The sequence below is a fragment of the Eumetopias jubatus genome, unplaced genomic scaffold (assembly GCF_037043125.1).
Source record: "Eumetopias jubatus isolate StellerSeaLion01/CBP00866 unplaced genomic scaffold, mEumJub1_p1.0 scaffold_10, whole genome shotgun sequence".
NCBI classification, from domain to species: domain Eukaryota; kingdom Metazoa; phylum Chordata; class Mammalia; order Carnivora; family Otariidae; genus Eumetopias; species Eumetopias jubatus.
The window spans coordinates 55,395,374-55,411,314 of NW_028274816.1; the positions used below are offsets into that span (position 1 = coordinate 55,395,374).

The 15,941-nt window shown below is 56.9% G+C and overlaps 2 protein-coding genes across 3 annotated transcripts in view; one reads left to right on the plus strand and one right to left on the minus strand.

Moving 5' to 3' along the window:
• The window catches only part of SYMPK (symplekin scaffold protein), a 35,473-nt gene extending 35,165 nt beyond the window's left edge, over nt 1–308 (minus strand). For both annotated transcript variants that reach the window (XM_028087916.2, XM_028087915.2), the window contains exon 1: nt 200–308. The gene's annotated coding sequence lies outside the window, so the exon portion shown is untranslated. The remainder of the gene's footprint in view (nt 1–199) is intronic.
• A 958-nt stretch (nt 309–1,266) lies between these two features.
• Nucleotides 1,267–7,717, plus strand: FOXA3 (forkhead box A3). The gene is made up of 2 exons (XM_028087848.1): nt 1,267–1,335; nt 6,734–7,717. Exons 1-2 carry the CDS (start codon nt 1,267–1,269, stop codon nt 7,715–7,717), a joined length of 1,053 nt encoding a protein of 350 aa, XP_027943649.1.
• The last annotated feature ends 8,224 nt before the right edge of the window (nt 7,718–15,941 follow it).

A 15,941-nucleotide genomic window follows, 5' to 3' on the forward strand; every position in this document is an offset into this window, starting at 1 on the left:
CGCCTTGGGGGCCACGTTGGAACTTTGCCCTCAGGGCACTGGGAAGCCACGGGAGGGTCCCGAGCTGGGGAAGAAACTGGGGTCCCGAACGTCACTGCTCCCCTTTCCTCGCAGCGCCCCAACCCGCCGGCCAGCGCCCCTGCCGCTTCAGAGTCCCTCCTCCCTTCGTTCCCGGGCCCCCACGCCGCCCCCCGCTCACCGCGGCGCCGGCCTCCGTCCCCCTCGCGCCCCCTCAGCAGCGCCTCTTCACAGACGCCGCCGTCGCCATCTTCCGTTCGCCGCCGGGACACTGCGCACGCGCCGCGCACACAGGGCCGCCGGGAAATGGAGTCCACACTGCGGGCCGACCCCGCCCCTACCTCCTGCGGCGCGAGAGGCCTTCCGCCCTCCCCCCGACGACGCCGGGGTGCCTTTCATTTCCGGCCTTTGAACGCCATGCCTTAAGGGAAATGTAGTCCCTTAGCAGAGGCACTGGACGGAAAGGGAGGTAGAGGCTTCTGGGAAATGGAGTTCACGGTGGTTTCTGAGTCCCTGGACGGCTGGTGTTAGAGAGGGTGGAGAGTCCGCGCGACGAAGCTCCTAGGTCCTGGAGGTGGTCTGTTGCCCCATTGGAGTCTAAGCAGAGTCCCCGATCCCGTCCACCTTAGGTCCTGACCGTTTACGCAGTCTGGAGCATTTCCAGTTGTCGGAAGCTTCAGTCTTCCTGTCCGTCCAGTGGGAATGTGGGTTCGAGGGTCTCTTACGGTCCTTATGGTAGCATATACTGACCTCTGGAGTCCACTGCGCTCTGAGGCCCCCTCTTCTCCGCCGCGGTCATGCTGGGCTCTGGCTATTCGCCTTCTCCTGTCGAGGTGATGAAACCCGCTGGGGTAGAAGAGCCCCAGAATTCTGCCCTTGGGGACTTTAGCATCGGCAGTGTCTCCCACTCGTAGCTCCCTCTCTTCAGCCACCTCCAGCTCTCGTGGCCCCGGGCTGCGGCTCCCGGCGCCTGAGGTCTGTCTCCGCGCAATCCCGCAGGGGGCGCCCCAGTCCGAGCGCGCCGCCCTCGGGGAGGCGGGAGGGGAGCCCGGGGCGGGCGAGGGAGGGGGGCGGGGGTGTCCCAGCTATAAAGCGTGGCCGCCTCCCGCGGCGCCCAGGACGGCTGGGACCCCGGGCGGTCGGACGGGCGGGCACCGGTCGGAGCTCGGGCCGTGCCGGCTGAGAGATCTGAAGCGCTCGGTTACCCCCGGGCCGGAGCGGGGGCGGGAGGGGGCGCAGGCCCGGGGGATGCTGGGCTCGGTGAAGATGGAGGCCCATGACCTGGCCGAGTGGAGCTACTACCCGGAGGCGGGCGAGGTGTGTCCTCGGGGATGGCGGAGCGGAAGTGGGGGGCAGGAATCAGGGTGCGAGCGTGAATGGGGGGCAAGGATGGGGTGTGGGATCAAAAGGGGGCCCCAACTACAGTTGAGGAGCGGAGGAACTAGAGACACGCAGACCAGGTGTAGGAGTCAGGGATGGGGGACGAGGCATGGGAGTGCGGTTTAGACTGGTTGGAGCGAGGGCTCAAACGGAAAAATTTAGGCAAGGGTCAGGTCATAGTTTAAACGTGAAGACTGGGTGTTGCGGACCCAAAATCCAAGGGATTAAAATGAAAAAAAAAAAAAAAAAACAACTCAAAACAAAGATAGGAATCCGAGTTCCAGGACAGGGGACAGAGCTGGGGGATTAGGAAATAGGGTTCCAAAGAGGGGGAAAGACCGGAGCTAAGAGATGGGAGAAAAAGGTCACCATTAAGGAAAGTCTGAGGTGAGAGCTCAGGGATAGAATATAGTTAAAGATGGGGTTTCCGGGGTAGAAATCAGAATTGAGATTGGAGGATAAGCATCTTGGGGGTGGCGACCTAAGAGTCAGAAATAGGGATTGGTGCTCAAAGTTAAGAGATGGTGGTGCTCAGACATGAAACATGGTTTGGGAACCTGTAATAACAGGTGGGTGAGAGTTGGGGCTCAGAGAGACGGGGGCCCAGATAGGGTCAGAGTTGGGAGCCTGAGAGCAGATGTGGGCAACGGCATTGTCAGGAGACGGGTCAATATCCACCCCCATCTCTATTCATGACCCTTACCCCTCCCGCCTGAACTTCAGTGGTTTAATTGTTTTTAGAGACCCTCAGCAGGGATACTGCTTGTTGGAGGCTGGAGGGTTTCAGATTTCACACACACCCCCCTCCCTGTAATCTCCAGTAATTGCTAATGTCCTCACTTGTCCCATCTCTGACAAGGCCGTCCTTGGAGTAGGGGGTGGGGTGTATCGTAATTCCCTCACCTCAGCAGAAGGAAAGTCCTTCCCCAAGTCTAACTCCCATTCCCATTGCTGCAAGGGCTCCTCCTTAGCTTGTTCTTTCTATAGTCAAGATTGTGAAATGGCAGGGGAGGGATCCTAGTAGGAAGGTTATGGGGGTCTGGACATTTGGGTTCTTAACCTGGAAGGAGACTTTGGGCTTCAGGTCAGAGGGGGACTGGAATGTCTGAGATCCCCAAGGATTCAGAGATCTGGGGGTTTACAAAGGGCCCCACCGTGCCTGAGTCCTGGGTCTGGAGTTTGAAGCTCGGGGTGGGACTCCTGGTTTCCCAGGCCTGCAGGGATTGGCAAAGTGCCCAGGAGGGGCCAGTCCTGGGGCTGTGGAGGTGTGAGGTGCACGTGGGGTGGGGCAGGCTGACCAGGGAAGGGATTGGGAGTGCGGAGAGCTGAAGGTGAAGTTGTATGGTGGGGAAGGCAGAGAGAGACCAGGTTGGAAGTGGAGGCTCCCAGGTGGTGGTGGGGGGCGGGGGGGAGGAGGGTGGGGTGCTGAACCCCTAGAGAGTTCAGAGCCTGGGGACATGATTGAAGAAGACCCAACTACAGATCTATGTTTGGGCAGGGGCCACATCTTTAAGAAGTAAGTTGTGTGGGTCTAGGGATGGAGGAGTCGCTATTGGGGCACAGTCTGAAGTTTAAGAATTTGCATTTGCACATTGAAATTGTGTCAGTAATTGAGGGACCGTCTAGAAATGATTAGCATTTGAGAGCATATTGTGGAAGAGTTAACATATGGGGGGCCGGAAATGGAAATATGGTGTCCCCAGCCTTCCCATCCACTGAGCCACCTCCTCCCCCTGGGTCAGAACAATAGGGAGAGAAACATCTGCACTCACTCAGCAACTAAGAACTAAGAGGGTTCCCAAACTGCTTCTTGCTCACAGCACCCTCCTGCTGGGGTGATTGACACCCCCGGTCAGGCTCCCTGTCAGGAAGGAAATTGGAAAGTTAGCACCCTGGGGTGTCCCGACTGGCCTCCAGTTCTCACAAATCAGCTGGTCCAAGTGCTCCCCCCTTTTAGAGATGGGAACTCTGAAGCCTCTCCAAGTGTTGGGGGCTGCTGGAGGATCTGGACTGGGACTGGGACTAGAAACCAGGCTTCTGGTTTCACGCAGCCTTCCTCTGCTCCCTGTCACACCCTCCCCCAGAGACAATAAGGAAATGAAAGGAGAGAAATTCCAGCCTCCTGGGATGGGGGTGCAGGTCCCCTGAGGGCTTCCCCCCAATCTCAGCCCCGCCCTGGCAGGGGAGATCCGGCTCACACCCGGACACTGGGGGTTCATCCCGGCCCTGGGGCGTGGGAAAGCTAAGGGTGGATTAGGGCAGCTGGTGTGCTTGAGGTCAGACCTCAAGGAGGACTTCCGGGTGGGTGGAGACCCAGAAAAGGAGGGCCCTGGGGTCCCAGTCATTCTTCCTCTGTGATACAGAGGACGCTCATGGAGCTGGAGAATTGGAGTGAGGGTCGCAGAGGGATTTCGGAACTCTCTGTGGATGCCCCTGAGTCCATTGCCTTCCCTCAGCTCTGAAGGACCCGCTTCCCTTATCCTGGGGAGGGGGCAGAATCAGCCAAGGTGGTGGTGGGGACACCAGTGCGTGGAGGAGGGGTAGCTGTGATTCCAGTTTCAATGGGAGGCTTTTGGGGGGGATGGTGATGCTGAGGCGAGGAGACAGAGAGGTCCAGAAATGTGCTGGAGGGAAAGAGACAATGGCCGGGGAGGGGAGCAGAGAGAGACAGGGAGAGATAGGGTGGGGGAAGAGGGATAGGGTTGGGGAGAGTCATGAGGAGGAACAGGCAGGGGGGTTGGGGAGAGATGAGAGAGAGACAGGAGAAGGAGGTGAAGACAGAGGGGCGAGAAAGAGATGGGGAGAGACAGGGAGGAGAGGAAGCTTGGATGGAGACTGGGGAGTAGAGAGGAGGGGGAGAGGGCAGGAGCAGGGAGGTACTGAGATGGGGGAAAGAGATGGACAGATACACATGGAGCCAGCTGGGAGACTCAGAGACCAGAGACAAAAGAACTGCCTGGAAGTATGTGAGAGAGAAGAGAGTTTCTCTGCCTGGGCTCAGACTAGAGTTGGTTGTCGCCTGTCCCCAGCTCTCTGAGTGACCCCGGCCATTCCCTTCTCTCTCAGGACCTTGGGACCTGCAGACCCTTACAGTGACAGGGGACAAGACAGGACCCACTGACTCACAGCAAAGGCAGCTCGTGCTGGAAAGATAGCAGCACCCCCAGGGCCATGAGACCCCCATGTGGGGAGGGAGCAGGGCAGACAGGGGGCCATTGGCGGACTGAGGGAGAGAGGATGGTGGACAGTGGATGGAAGGGGTAAATACACACAACGAGGGAGAAATCACCACCCACCATGCTTTCTGTTTTCCATGTTTATCTGGTTCCTTTCCTAGCAGGAAACTGTCAGGTCTGTGAAGGCAGGCGTTTCTGTCTTGTCTTGGTCACTTGCTTTTGTAGCGTGATCCAGAGCACTGGTCTGGAGCCAGACTGCCTAAATTCAGAACCCCAGCTCTGCCCCTTCCTTACTGTCTGACCCTGGACAACCTCTCTGGGCCTCAGCTTTCTCACCCATACAATGGGTGTTACCATAGCGCGGTTGTCAAAGTTGAACGGAGACCTTTCCTGTGAAGTGCTTGGAGCAGTGCCTGGCACAAAGTAGGTGGCCAGATAGATATTTGTTTAATGGATGGAAGAATAGAGGATTATTTAGAGAGACCTAGTGATGTCTACTGTTTTTCATTGAGCTAAGATGCATGTTTTTCATTTGAACATTTCTGAAAATGGGATGGGCTTTACAGTCAATGGTGTCTAGGGACTGACAGTATTTTTCCCCCCTTATTGGTATTATTCTTATTGGTACTTAAAATAACACAGCAGCTTACAAATAGCGATGCCTTAGATTTAATGATATATGGTAAAGAGGCAATATAGATTAGGTTGAAACGTGATTTCCGATACTGAAACATTTAAACAATTTTTTTAAGTTTTACTTATTTAAGTAATCTTTACACCCAATGTGGGCTCGAACTCACAACCCTGAGATCAAGACTCGCATGCTCTTCCGACTGAGGTGCCCCTCCCCCCTCCACAATCCTGAAACATTTTTGGCCTCTGACAACTGTAATTCTATAACCCAAAAGAGTGATAGAGAGTACCCATATTTATAGATGGGATGGAGATAAGTCAGGAGTTTTCGATTTTTTCAGTTTTAGGACCTCTTTACATGCTTAAAAATTATTGAGGACCCCAAACAGGTTTCATTCATGTAAATTATGTCTATCAATAGTTACTGCATTAAAAAAAGAAAAGTTACTGTATTAGAAATTAAAACTGAGAAATTTTTATAATATGGGTTAATTAATTTTAAGATTTTATTTATTTGAGACAGAGACAGAGTGAGCGAGAGCATGAGCGGGGTCGGGGGGATGGAGAGGGAGAAGGAAAAGCAGACTCCCCACGGAGCAGGGAGCCCGACACAGGGGCTCGATCCCAGGACCCTGGGATCATGACCTGAGCCGAAGGCAGATGCTTAACTGACTGAGCCACCCAGGCACCCCTGGATTAATTAATTTTCAACCAACAATTTTTTAGCATAAATACTGTGTTTTTACTAATAACTATATTTTGGGGCGCCTGGGTGGCTCAGTCAGTTAAGCATCTGCCTTCGGCTCAGGTCATGATCTCAGGGTCCTGGGATCGAGCCCCGCATCGGGCTCCCTGCTCGGCGGAAAGCCTGCTTCTCCCTCCCCCATTCCCCCTGCTTGTGTTCCCTCTCTCGCTTGTCTCTCTCTGTCACATAAATAAATAAAATCTTTAAAAAAATAAAAATAAAATAAAATAACTATATTTCAAAACATTTAGTGAGAGGAGTGGCACTGTTATATTTTTGGCAAATCTCTTCAGTGTCTGGTTCAATAGGAGACAGCTGGATTCTTGTGGCTGCTTCTACATTTGGTCTGTTGCAATGTCACATGTCCGGTGGCCTCTGGAAAACTCCACTGTAACTCCTGAGAGAGACAGAGAGTGAAAAAGGCTAGTAATTTCTTAGCATTATATGCAAATAGTTTTGACCTCCTGGACATCCTGAAAGGGTCTCCGAGACTCCCCCGGGTGTCCTGGACCACACTTTGAGAACCACTTAAAGCATGAGCTCCAGTATAGGGATCCCTTGGGGGGTGGAGGGTGAGGTCAGGGATGGGGCACATGAGGATGGGGAAGAGAGAGAGACTTCCAGAGACAGCCATCTGCAAACAGAGGTAAGGATGGGAGGGACTTGTAGAAGAGGCAAGACAGACAGACAGATGGACATATAGTGGGGGCCAGTGACCCTTTGCCGACCAGGAGAGTGGCAACTCACTGACCTCCCCCCATCTCTCTTTCTCTCCTTGCAGGTCTACTCGCCGGTGACCCCAGTGCCCACCATGGCCCCCCTCAACTCCTACATGAGCCTGAACCCTCTGAGTGCTCCCTACCCCCCTGGGGGGCTCCCTGCCTCTCCGCTGCCCTCAGGACCGCTGGCGCCCCCAGCCCCCGCAGCACCCCTGGGGCCCACCTTCCCAGGCCTGGGTGCCAGTGGTGGCGGAGGCAGCGGCTCAGGGTATGGGGGCCCGGGCCCGGGGCTGGTGCACGGGAAGGAGATGCCGAAAGGCTACCGGCGGCCACTGGCCCACGCCAAGCCGCCATATTCCTACATCTCGCTCATCACCATGGCCATCCAGCAGGCGCCGGGCAAGATGCTGACCCTGAGCGAGATCTACCAGTGGATCATGGACCTCTTCCCCTACTACCGGGAGAACCAGCAACGCTGGCAGAACTCCATCCGCCACTCACTGTCTTTCAATGACTGCTTTGTCAAGGTGGCGCGCTCCCCAGACAAGCCGGGCAAGGGCTCCTACTGGGCCCTGCACCCCAGCTCAGGGAACATGTTTGAGAACGGCTGCTACCTGCGCCGCCAGAAGCGCTTCAAGCTGGAGGAGAAGGTGAAGAAAGGGGCTGGCGGGACCTCCACCTCCAGGAACAGTGCAGGGGCGGCTGCCTCGGCCGCCGCCCCTGCCGCCACGGTCAGCTCTCCCCCGCAGCCCCAACCTCCGCCCCCTGAGCCGGAGGCCCAGGGCGGGGAAGATGTGGGGGCTCTGGACTGTGGCTCACCCCCTTCCTCCACACCCTATTTCACTGGCCTGGAGCTCCCCGGGGAGCTGAAGCTGGATGCTCCCTACAACTTCAACCACCCTTTCTCCATCAACAACCTAATGTCGGAACAGACACCGGCACCTCCTAAACTGGACGTGGGGTTTGGGGGCTATGGGGCAGAGGCGGGGGAGCCTGGGGTCTACTACCAGGGTGTCTATTCCCGCTCTCTGCTTAACGCGTCCTAGCAGGGGTGTGGGAGTGTGGTGGGTGGGGTATGGCCGTAACTCACACCATCAGGCGCTTGGGGCCTGATCCTCCTGGTGACACTTGGCTCGTCCCATCAGTTACCATCTTGGTTGGCCTATTAGGGTGGTGATTGCTGTCTCTGGAGGCATCGGGCCAATCCTTTGGGTACTGGGATAACTGCCGTTGACATCTTGGCGGGCCCACTGGGTACTACAAAGACTGCCATGTCGATTGATGTTGTTCGTCCCTCTGTTGGGTGCTCTGATGGCCACCACCCGGGATGACATCTTAGTTGGCCCTTTGGACACGGTGATGGACATCCTCTTGACTAATCCTTTGGATGTGATGGTGATACCATTCCAATGACATCTTTGGCCCATTGGGTGCTGTGCTTCTTTTTTGGTGGGCTTCTTGGCATAGTCGATGCCGAGTTGGGCAGCATCCTGCATAACATCTCTATTTTGGGCACGTTGGGTGCTATGATGGCCACCATCTCGGTTGGCTGACATAACCAGTGTCCCATTGTGCACTGTGATAGCTGCCACGGCCCCTGGGTTGGCCATTGTCGTCACCGTCTCTTTGGTGTGAGTTGAGTGAGGGATGGAAGTGTGAATACTCCTTGGTTTTTTCTGGAGCCCATTCCCCTCTCTGGTCCAGGAGAAACCAGAAAGGACTGGCTAGGGTATGGGGAATTTCTACTGAAGTCTGGTTCTTGCCTGGGAAGCGGGATACTGGCTGTGCTTGACTATTAAAGGCACTGTTTTTGCCTCTCACTGAACGTCTCTTTTCCTTGGAGGGTGGGCCCTGCAGGGCTTGAACACCTGAATTGCAGTGTCCCTGTCCCCTCTCCCGCCTACCCCCAAGAGGTAGCTGCCTCTGGGGGAGGAGTTGGGGGAGGCATCGACCTGACCTTTGGCTCTTCACTGTCCCTGACCCCAAGGACAGTTTGCTCACAGATAGCAGCCCCTGCAGCAGTGGGGCCAGGGCGGCCGGGGGAGGAGGCTCTGCAGTGACCAAGGCCATCTCCCCACCCCCACTCCCCAGACACACACCTCTAACTCTGAGGCCCAAGGAGCCCAGGGGCTACTCAACTTTTGGTTAAGCTGGGGAGGAGGGGAAGGCACAAACCAGGTGTTAATTGAAGGAGATGGTGTGTGTGTGTGTGTGTGTGTGTGTGTGTGTGTGTGTGTGTGTGTGTGTTCGGGGGGTGGGCCTCCATTGGTCATAGGATATTACTGTGCCCACTGGGGTCTCTGTGGCCTGCGCATTGTTCCCTCTGGTTTGTATCCCTCCATTGTGTGGGTTTGCATGTCCCTTCACACTCTGAGTGCTACCTGTGGGTCCTGGGATCTCTTATTGTTTAGTGTGTATGGTTCTCTCTGTCCACCTACCCCTGGGTCCTTGTGGGTCTCCCACTGTAGGCGCAGGTCTCCATGTCCATTTGTCAGCATACCCATCGCCTCAAGGAGTGTGTGTGGGGCTCAATCTGCGTCGAAGGCCTGCCTGTCACTGTTCTGTGTGCACCTCTGAGTCAGCATCCGCCTGTATGTTTCAAATGTTTCAAAGAGTCTGCCTGCGCTTGAGTATTATGCCTGTCACTGTTGCGTGGAGGGTTGGCTGTCCCTTCTGCAGGCAGGTGTGTGGGGAAGGAGTTCGGTCCTCCTTGGGCGACTGTGGGCCTCTGGGGTTGCTCTCTGGGTGTCTCTGTTCCTCCAGGGCTCTCCCTAGGCTTTGAGTCTGGGGTCAGGCTCTCAGATGTTCTGGGCACGTGGCTCTCGGTGGGGGGAGGTTAGGGGGGAGACAGTGAGCAGAAAGAGGGAAAGGGACTGGGCCAGGGTCATTCAGCCAGGTGAGGGCAGGTGGGCGGGTTTGGTCTTATTTTGTCTTTTCCTTATTTGGGGTTTGCCTTTCTTGGTCCTTGGTTCTCCAGAGGCTCATTCATTTGTTCATCAGACCAAGGGCTGCCTGTTTACGTGTGTGTGTGTGTGTGTGTGTGTGTGTGTGTGTGTGTGTGATATGTCTCCCCTAGTTTCTGTGTGTCCATTTTTCTGTCTCTTTAGTGTCATCTCTCTGTCGCACTCTGTCCTTAGCCTTCTCTCTGGGTCTTTGTCCCCTGGCTTTTTTGAAAACCTTTGCTCATCCTCTGTAGTCTATCTCTTCTACAGTCCGCCTTGTGCTTTCTCTCTCACTCACTCCGGTGCTTTGGCTCTGTCCCTCCTTCCCTCGCTCTGGGCTCTGGATGTCTCTGTCCTCCTCTTGGGGACTGTGACTCCTTTCCGGGGTCTTCCCCGCCCCCACCGTTTTGGATCTCTGGCCTCGCTCCTCCTTCTCTGGTCTTCAGCTCCCTGAGTTTCTGCCTCTACCTGCCACCTCGCAGGCCAGGCCCTCTATTTCTGTCGTGGTGCCCGCCCCGCCGGCTGCGTGTCACCCCCCGCCCCCTGCCGTGCTGGCTCCCGCGTCAGCCGTCCCACCGGCCTCGCTGTCCTGGGCAGGCCGGGGAATTCCTCCTGGTTCCTGGAAAAAACAACTGGGGCCGAGAGAAAGGCCCTCAGTCTCCCCGGGCGCCTGCCCCCCTCCCTCGGGCCTGGGGGTCTCTCCCGGAGTCGGCCGGCCTGAGGCAGGAAGCCCTGCGGTTTCTGGCTTCTCCCAGGCGGCCTCCGGATCTGGCCCCCGCCCCCCCGGCCAACAGCCCAAATATTATTCCGCAGGAGGAGTCGGTGGTGGCGGGAGGAGGCCCAGGCTGAAAGAGGCTTTCAGGGCGGCCAGGCCTGGGGCTTCCTGTCCCCAGGCTTGGGCCTCAGGCCGCCCCAGTAGGGACCTCAGGTGGCCGGAGGGGCGGGTGTTGTTGTAGGGTCCTGGGGGGAGGGTGGGGCCATCCGTCAGGGTGTCTGGTGGCCACTGGCTCGGCTGGCGTGGGCAGGTGTGACCCCCACCCCAGGGACAGCCGGCTGATGTCCAGCGTGGAAAAGTACCACGGTCAGACGTGGGACGCGTGGACAGACATGAGGATGCCAGGGATCGGGGGGTGGAGGGATAGCCATGGGGACACAGAGAAGCCGGGGCTGGGACAGGTGAAGCAGGACAGAGCCTGCGGGCCTGGGTGACATGGTCCAAGGGAGGGGCCCATGGGTGGGGAAACGGAGGGCCAGGGCAGGGTCCCAGCTGTGGGCAGAGGTCCCATTACATCAGAAGGCATGTGATAATAATGCCGGAAAGAGTAATCATAGTCATAGCTACCAGGGCTTACCATCTATCCCGCATTGTGCGAGCATCTTACGGAACGGATTGACCCAATCCTTCCCATGCCCCCCAAATTATTATTGGTGAAACTGAGGCAGGATGAGGTGAGGCCACTTGCCCAAGGTCACACGGATAGTGTGCGGGCGGCGGGAGCTAGGACTTGAATCCGGGCAGTCTGGCCCAGAGTCAGTGCCCTTAACCGCCATGCTGTTGTGGAGCCCGAGAGGGGTGACCGCACCATGGGGCCCTGGGGTCCCAAGGCCTCCCTCCGAGTCAGCCCCATTCCCTGCCATGACCTGCCCCAGGAGGAGGAAAGCACCCCGGAAGCCAGCGGGGGTTACAAGTGTGTCTGTGTGTGTCCCCTCTGTCACTGTTGGTGTTTTGTCCTTCTGTCTCTGTGCCTCGCCTCCTGTCGGCCTGTCTTCGCAGCCTGATGTCTATTACGGTGTGTCTGTCACTGGGTCTGTTCCAGTGAGTGTCTGTCACCAGGTTCGGTGGGTCTGTTTATGTCTCTCTCACTCTGGGTCTGCCTATATCTGTCCCTGTTTGTCACCATGTCTGTTCCCCTATGTGTCACCATCCACCCAGGTGTCACCGTGTGTGTTACTCACCGCCCAGGCCACAGGTGGGCGTGTCGGGCCCACTGGTGCCAGGGCGGGGGCCCAGCCCGGCCCACCCTCGCCTGCCATGGGCCAGGCTGGGCGCCTGTTTGCAATGCCTGCCACAGGTAAACACCGAGATCCGGAACCCAAGGGCCGCCTCCCTCCCCTCTGCTCCCTGCCCCTCGGCCTGCCCTGGACTGGGCTGCAGCAGAGCCCCCACAGGTGCTGCCCCCAAACCGGAGACGTGCCCTGACCCACCCCTCACCCACGGTCACAAGCCTCCCTGAGCCCCCAGCCCTGGCCTGGCCCTGTCTGTCTTGTCTGTCCGTCTGCTTCTGTCTCTCTCTTTCTGGGTGGCTCCTGGCCTCTCTCTGTTCCTCTCTGTCCTTACTTCCTCTCACCTGAGTTACTCCGCAGCTTTGCCTGTCCCTGGAACGGCCCTTGTCTGCATTCTGTCGCTGTCCCTCTACCTCCCCCTTGTTCTGTTCTCACTCAGCGAAGTGTGATTTCTCTGTCTTCCTGATCTGTCCCTGTTTGAGTCAGCCACTCAGGTCTCTGACTCTGAGTCTCTGTTGGCCAGGCTTTCTGTTGGTCTTTCGTGCTTTGTACGTTTCTCTCTCTCTCTCCTTCTGTTCCTGTGTCCCTCTCAGCCCGTGTCTGTCAGTCTTGGCCACTCTCTCGTGTGTCTCTGAGCCCCCCAGCCCCCACAGGAGCAGGCTTCTGCCATTCCCGGGCCCTTAGGGAAGCGTGTGGCCCCCGGCCTCCCGCCCCCAGCCCACTGGTATATATATATAAAGGTATATGTACATATTATTTATATCTGTACCCGGGGGCAGGAGGGGCAGACACTGGGGCCTTTGTGTAGCCGTTGCCCGCTGCCTGCCCGCCCGCCACTCCTCTCCCTTCGTCCCTGCCACCCGCCCGCCTCCACCGCCCCCCCAGAAAGGTTCCTGTGGGGCCTGCCAGCTTCCTTTGCCTGAGGTGTGAGTGGGCACGCCACGGGCGAGGCGGGCAGGGGGGCCTGGGGACTTTTCCAGCTCCAAGGAAGCTTTCCGGGTGGGGAAGAAACGGGACTTCTCAGCCGGCTGCTCTCTGTCTGTCTGCGTCTGTTGTCCCTGGGCGTCCCCGGGTCCTCACCTGGCTTCTCCCTGGGAGTCTGTCCATCCATCTAATGTCATTCTGACTTCTTCTCTGTTGATTTGGGGCTTATTCACTTGTGCCCACACCACACACTGCTGTTGGGCACGTGTGCGGGGCCGTCTGTGAAGCCCCAGGCACAGAGCAGTGAGATGCTGTCCATCCTCGCTGATTCGTGGCCACTTCTGTCTCATTTCCTCCGTCTCCTCACCCAGTGCTTGAAACCCTCCACCCGTTCCCATTAAAATAGAAGCCAAAGTCCTTATCATGGCCTACGGGGCCCCCGAGGTTGCCCTACTATCCCTCTGACCTCATTCTTTTTAAGTCATCTCTACACCCAACGTGGGGTGCGAACCCACCACCCTGAGATCAAGAATTTCATGCTCTACCGACTGAGCCAGCCAGGTGTCCCCGCTCTGACCTCATTCTTACACCCTTCCCCTTTGCTGCAGTGGCACTGGCCACCTGGCTGTTTCTGGAATAAACCAAGCAGGCTCCCGCCTCAGGGCCTTTGCATGTGCTACTCCCCCAAGTTTCCCCTGGCTTGCTCCCTCGCTTCTTTTAGTTTCCTGTCCGCTCCTCAGCGAGCCCTTCTCTGCCTCCTTCTTTACAGCAGCAACCTCCATCACTCTATACTCCCTTCCCCTGGTTTACTTTTTCTTCTTAGGACTTACCGCTCCATGGCTGTCACATTTTATGGATCTGTCTGTATCTCCTACCGAATGTCAGCTCCACGAGACGAGGGGCTGCATTCTGCACATTGTATCCATAGCACCTACCGCAGTGCTTGCCGCACAGAGGATGCTGAATAAATATTTCTTGAAGGAAAGGAGCACATTAATTTACCCACCCTTTAAACTAACTCTGTGCTGGGTAATGCTGGGTTCATAGTAGTGACTGAGACAGCCCTGGCCCTGCCCTCGTGGGGCTGACAGTCCATTCCCCAATGATGATCCAGAATGTGCAGGGCTGGGATAGGGGAGTGCAGGGTCTGTGAGAGCCTGGGAATGGCACTTGATGCAGCCTGGGGGTCAAGGAGGGCTTCCTGGAGGAGGTGTCAGCTGAGCTGAGATCTGGAGGACGAGTGGGAGTGAGCCAGGCCTTGTTGTGGGGACCAAGTGATCAAGTTAGATCCAGCCTTGCCCTTCTTCTTGGACCTCCATTCTCTCCCTTTGTCTCATAGAACTTGAGTTTAAAAATGTCTTAACTCTCTAGTTCAAACCTGTACCTTTCCCTGATTTCATAGCCTCTCCTTCTTTCTCCCGCTCTCAATTCCTCTCCCTCTGAATCTCCATCTCTCCTCTCTCTCTCTCTCTCTCTCCTTCCAGGTCCCTATTCTTGGCCTCTCATCTGTGTATCTCAGTCTCTCTGAACCCATCTGGGTATTTCTCTACTTAGCTCTCTTTCCTGAATGTCTCTCTGTGTCTACCCCATCTCCCCCATCTCAGAGGCTCTCTTGAGCTCTCTTGTCCCTCTCTGGGTCTCTGTCTTCTTCCAGTGAGCTGGTTTCTCTTTATAGCTCCCTCTCTACCTCTGTTGTCTCCCACCTTTCCCTGGGTCTCCCCGTCCATTTCTCCTTTCTGGAAGTCTCTTCACCTACTCACTGATGCCCCAATAAATCCAGAACCCCTCCACTCTGGCCCCACCCTGGCACAGGGGGAAGGGGGACTGATCCAGCCCCTCACACCCACACAGGTCAGGCCGTCTGCTCAGTTAATGGTTAACTCAACCTCTATCTAGAATACACACCAGCCAGGCTGGGGGTGACTCCCCTGCCCACCCCCCATACCAGCTGTTCTTAAAGGACCAGGTGTCCTCCGCAGCTCTTCAGGCCTCACCAGGGGACCTTGGTGTCTGGCAACCTCTTGCCCTGGGGATGGAGGAGGGGAAGGGGGTACTACCCCATGCCTGGGGCTGCAGAGCTGGGACAGGGGAGGCCACAAGATTGCCAGGGATGGGTGGCCAGGCCTGGAGCTCCGTCCAGCGTCTCCCTTGCCCCAGGCTTATCACCTGGTATATTTAATCAGGGGTGATTTTCCCAGCCCTGCCCAGGGCCCAGGCTGGCAGTACCAGGGGTAACAGAACACCTTGAGACCTGATATCTGGGGGAGGGGAGGGGACCCCTCCCCCCCAGCCCAAGAACTGGCGGATTTAAGAGTTGAGGGTCCTCCAAATGTTGAGGACAAAGTCCCAGGGTCCCTAATATTTGGGATTTGGGACACCTCGGTCTGCAAGATATGCATGGCACACTAACTTAGTGGATAACTAAGAGGATGGGTCAAGACTTTAGGGGCTTCCACATTTAGGAGCTGGAATACCTGTGTTTCTGAGATCTGGGGCAATCTGGGCTCTCAGGGCTGTGTGACAGTGCTGCGCGGTGACAGGACATACTAACATTCCCCATCTTTCCATCCACCCATTGGCCTTGGCGCCCCGCATTCCCCCTTCCCGCAACCTCCACTTTAGGGTCGCAGAGGAAGACTGCAGGGGTGGGGGCTGGGCTATTAGGGCAGCCCCCTCCCCTTAACCCCTGCTTTGCCGCAGCCTGTTCGGGTCCTGCCCCTTGACGCCAGACAGCAGGAAGTCCTGGTTAATGATCAGCCCATCGGGACAGGTGCGGGACAAGGCCGTGCACATCAGAGGCAGCCCGCGGGGGCTGTGCCTTTTACCCTGCCAGTCCCGGTGTCCTAGGACGGCCACCGTTGAGACTGGTCTCCCAAGATGGACGCGAGGAGCGCAGTTCAGGGCACCACCAGAGGTGGGAAGCACTTTGTTTCCAGAGATCCTGTTTGTGTACCCCGTGGAGGTAAACTTCCTCTCTGGTAGGGCAGTCCCTCTAAGCAATGTAGCCTTAATGCTCTGCCTCCTGAGCAAGAACTCACTGCCCATCCCTTCTAGGAAGCCTCCTGATGCCTCCTTCCCCTCTCCTCGAGGGCGCGGAGTCCCCCACATCCTGGGTAGATACAGGGTCTGGACCAGAAGGGAAACCTCATTCCCAAGCTTGGCTCTGGTTCCCATGCAAGGAGCCTCACACGCTGAGCCTCAGTTCTATCATCTGGAAAACGGGCAGACGGCTAGAACGCTTGAGGAATGGCCAGCATTTCTAAACCAGCCAACGGGCCCGCCTGAGTGAAGGGCGCCACCTGGAGGCTACAACGCAACGTCCTTCCCCTGCAGGATCGGTTCGGTGCCAGAGGGGGCGCAGCATCTCACACAACTAAGGGACCAAGAAGGAAAAAAAAAA

Coding starts and splice junctions, on each gene's coding strand:
- FOXA3 (XM_028087848.1), top strand. CDS start 1,267: ATGCTGGGCTCGGTGAAGATGGAGGCCCATGACCTGGCCGAGTGGAGC. Junction 1,336..6,733: donor ACTACCCGGAGGCGGGCGAG/GTGTGTCCTCGG, acceptor CTCTCCTTGCAG/GTCTACTCGCCGGTGACCCC.